The sequence below is a fragment of the Eleginops maclovinus genome, chromosome 6 (assembly GCF_036324505.1).
Source record: "Eleginops maclovinus isolate JMC-PN-2008 ecotype Puerto Natales chromosome 6, JC_Emac_rtc_rv5, whole genome shotgun sequence".
Taxonomy (NCBI): domain Eukaryota; kingdom Metazoa; phylum Chordata; class Actinopteri; order Perciformes; family Eleginopidae; genus Eleginops; species Eleginops maclovinus.
The window spans coordinates 1,900,167-1,904,231 of NC_086354.1; the positions used below are offsets into that span (position 1 = coordinate 1,900,167).

Below are 4,065 nucleotides of genomic sequence, written 5' to 3' on the forward strand. Positions count from 1 at the left end.
CCGGCCCAGTACCGATCTGAGCGCCGCACTACGCGATATCCATTCTGGATAACAATGTATTACGCTTGTTGTCACAACCATGCTATCATAGATATATTGTTTGTGATGCATGTATACTTTGTGTTGGTGGAAAATAGATGTTCTTTTTAAAACCACTAAACCAGGCATTAAATCCAAAACAGTAGTTGTATTGCTTTTCATAGTCTACTGCAGCCATAAATAAAACAAAATATATCCCCTGCCCAACATTTGATTGATGATTGGTATTTCATTTCATTTCATGAACAACCTTGCGTCTGTATTTTCAGGAAATTTGGCACATTTCCCCAGCCTCAGAGAAGTTGGGTTGATGGAGGAAGACACACCAAAATACCTCGACATTCTCAACAATCTTGTGGTGGAGTTCGACCATCGCTTTGAAGATTTTCGTGGAAATACAACAGCATTTGAGCTGTTTGCTCAACCTTTTTCTGTGAATGTGGATGCAGTCAGTGAGGAGCTTCAAATGGAACTTTTGGAACTTCAGTCTGATTCAGACCTCCATAGCAGGTTCAGAGAGCTTTCCTTACAAGATTTTTACAGGTCTATTCCCGCACACAGATATGGCAAGATCCGCAAACATGCCCAGGTTATGTTATCCCTCTTTGGAAGTACCTATGTCTGTGAGCAGGCTTTCAGCCTTATGAATCTTAACAAGTCCAAACTGAGGAATGCTTTATCTGACTCTCACCTACATGACATTCTCACTTTGTCAGTTAGTCAGCTTGAACCTGATATTGAGAGGCTTTTAAAAACCAAGAACAGGCTTCATGTTTCCCACTGATTGGACTACTACAGGCAGAATATGTAGGCCTGCCCTAGGCCCCCATTGTGTCACCTGGGAGTATGGTAGGCCCAAGGACTGGTAATGTTCCACACCTGTCCACAAATATTTCATAGTGCTTCAGTTATTTTTTTAATTTAAAGAAGCCAGATCGATGTTATGAAATGTTATTGACCTAAATGTGAAGCACAATAAACAGTGCAATTCATTTTTCAAAATGACTTTGTGATATAGTGTTTATTTTGCACACGTATGCTTAACTTACACACGTAATGTACTGCACTCATATATTTACCGCACACTTAATGTACTGCAAAATTATCATTTTGGCCCTCGGCCCTCCCCTCACGTTCAATTTTGGCCCTCCATCAGGAAGTATTTGGGCACCCCTGCTCTATGCACTCTCCCTAGAATTCCTCCTCTGCAAAATACGCTCCAAATTGCAAGGGCTGTTTTTACCTGGTTTTAATAGAAACACGGTTTTATCTGCGTATGCGGACGACATCGTTGTTTTTATTAGTGACCAGAGGGATGCAAACATTTTAACCAATATTGTGACAGATTTTAGTTATTACGAACCTGGCAACCACAACATCTGGCGGAAAAGGTAAACAAACTCAACCAGTTGAACCGGAATCCAGTTAAACTGGAACACCGGCGTGCATTTCGGAAGATATATTTAACATGGGTTTTCTCTGTTACGTTTCAAAATAAGAGTTTATATGGAAAAGTTGATTTCAGTATAGGGCTGAACGATTTTAAGAAAAAATTGAAATTGCGATTTTTCTGGCAGAGATTGCGATTTCGATTTCTCCACGATTTTTTTTATTTAAACAAGTTTCAGTGTAACAACAAAGTTGAGCAAAAAAAGAAGTCTTATCTTAAAAGTAGTGCAAAATGGCTCAAAGGATTTAGCTTATGAACATCAACATCAGCAGCAGTTACAGATATTCAACCCGTTTATTCAGAAACCTGTGCTTCTTCAAATAAAGTGGCAAGAGGAAGTGAAATGTAAAGGTAGTAAAACTAAATAATAATAATAATAAAACAAATACATTTTCCTCATCAACAAAAGATGTCCAACTGGTTCCATTATTTAACATCTAGTCTGTAAACAAAAGATAAGTAAAAAAGAGTGAACACCTTTTTAATGGAACAAAGACATGTCAGGGTAAGGTGCAGAAGAACAACAACAAAAATCAATCTTCCCCTTCATCCCTTCAGAGATTTTTGGCCAAGAAAACCAACATGTCAACCTTTGCTGGCTTCAGACTTGCACGCTGACAAGTGACAATATTGCCACTGGCACTGAACAGTCTCTCTGATGGTGCACTCGTTGCTGGTATGCAAAGGTACTTACGAGCCAACTTGCTAAGCCATGGGAAGTTGACATTGTGCACTCTCCACCAGGCCAGTGGATCTTGCTCTCCATCAATGGTAGGAGTTATGAGGTAGTTGTCCAGTTCTGCTTTAATGATATCCTCCAACTGCACAGTAGAGGAAGCAGGGACCGCCTTGGTCTTGAAAAAGCTGCCCAGTGACCGCTTTCGCTTTGTAGAGGTGGATGGTGGTTCTTCTTCTGCACTCAGGGGCATGGGATGGGTTGTGACACAAGCCCTCTGCTCCTGCAACACACAGTAATAAGAGGCATCAATGTTTTGCTATCAGTTGTGATTAAGACCAACGAGGCATTTTGTCTAAAAGTTTAAAATGTCAGTAGAGTATAGTTCAAAAATTAAAAATTAAAAACACAAATACAACTTTGTTTTATTTTGAAACAACAAAGAAAAAGGAAAGCTTACCTTTTGTGCCACCTGTTCCATTCCCATCTTCACTCTGTCTTTGATGTATGGGACATTCTCTTCGCTTATGTAGCTCTTCTTGAATCTTGGATCAAGGAAGGATGTGATGTCCAAGAGCTCCTGTGTCACTGGGTCGCTGTATTTCTCTTCAATGTAGTGGAGAGCTCTTGATTTGATCTCCTTGGTGAGATTCGTGTCCTGGTCAGTTTCAGCAAGCGTTGCTGTTCTGAGGAGATGGAGCACTGGCTTCAGGTATGACACGCTTACGTAGTCCTCACCTGAGAGGGCGTCTGTGAACTCCTGAAGAGGACCGAGGGCATTGTTTACAGATTCAAGGACATCTGTGTCTTGCCAAGTGAGGACCAGGTGCCGGGTCTTCCTGTCTTCAGACAGAACCTGGCACAGTGCCTTGCTCTGCTCCAACACCCTCCCAATCATTTTCTGCCGGGAGCCCCATCGTGTCGGACATTCAGTGACCAGTGACTGTTGAGGTAGGTTCAAGTCTTGCTGTGCCTGTTTTAGTGCCGCCTTCTTCTTCCAGCTGTGAGTGAAGACCACAACCAGCTGCTTGCAAAGTCCTGTGGCCCGTTTGATTCTTTGCTCATCTTTGACAGCATTTTCTGGGGGAAAACATTACATGTATTACAATATGAAAAGCCATAAGGATAGCTCATAACACAGTATTCATAACATACCATTGATTACATCTGTTGTCATGTATTTAGTTCAATGACGTTTTTTTTTAGCAGCACTTCAGGTGGTACTACCACAGTAAGTTATTGCCCATAAATTAATTTGTAATTGGTAATTAATGTACCAGCAATTAATATGCTTCTTAGATATTCCACTAAAAACCAAAAAATCATTTAATCTGTATAGTGGCATCAGCTGATGTTGCACCACCCTGACATGTGCTACTACTAAAACACGCTAGCTGTTTATTGTACCAAAAACACGTTTCCCCCTCGCACCGAAACACACATTACATGGCCTCACTAATCCCTAATCCTTAAAACGTGCACACACATACACACACACACACACACACACACACACACACAAAGTTTACCGATGAAAGGGTTCATTTTTCTCCCTAGGATAAACAGTATGTTAAAGTAGCATTGCGCTAACAGTTGGTCAGCTAACGACAGCTTGACAACAAACTTCTCGGCGCTTCGTCCCCAGATAATACGAACTCTCACACTTGTAGTAACCTTGTAAACATACACACTCGCACAAACACACATTCTTGTACTTACCAATTGCAAGATGCTGCCTGTGTCCGAAGCACTGCAGTCTGGTCCATTGGTTAAGTCCCATTGCTTTGACCATATTTGAAGCGTTGTCTGTTGTTGTTATGCACGTCTGGGCCTCTTCTTTTAGACCCCAGTTGGCCAAGCACTCCTTCAGCCCCATGGCCATATTCTCCCCGGTATGGTC

At 41.5% G+C, this 4,065-nt stretch overlaps 1 protein-coding gene across 1 annotated transcript; it reads right to left on the reverse strand.

The window, feature by feature from the left end:
- Nucleotides 1-1,582: 1,582 nt before the first annotated feature.
- Nucleotides 1,583-3,525, reverse strand: LOC134866291 (E3 SUMO-protein ligase ZBED1-like). Its single transcript, XM_063886385.1, has 2 exons — nt 2,626-3,525; nt 1,583-2,448 (listed from the first exon to the last, which is right to left on the reverse strand). Exons 1-2 carry the CDS (start codon nt 3,061-3,063, stop codon nt 2,044-2,046), a joined length of 843 nt encoding a protein of 280 aa, XP_063742455.1. The 5' UTR covers nt 3,064-3,525; the 3' UTR covers nt 1,583-2,043.
- Between the last annotated feature and the right edge of the window lie 540 nt (nt 3,526-4,065).

Coding starts and splice junctions, on each gene's coding strand:
- LOC134866291 (XM_063886385.1), bottom strand. CDS start 3,063: ATGATTGGGAGGGTGTTGGAGCAGAGCAAGGCACTGTGCCAGGTTCTG. Junction 2,449..2,625: donor TGGAACAGGTGGCACAAAAG/GTAAGCTTTCCT, acceptor TGTGTGTTGCAG/GAGCAGAGGGCTTGTGTCAC.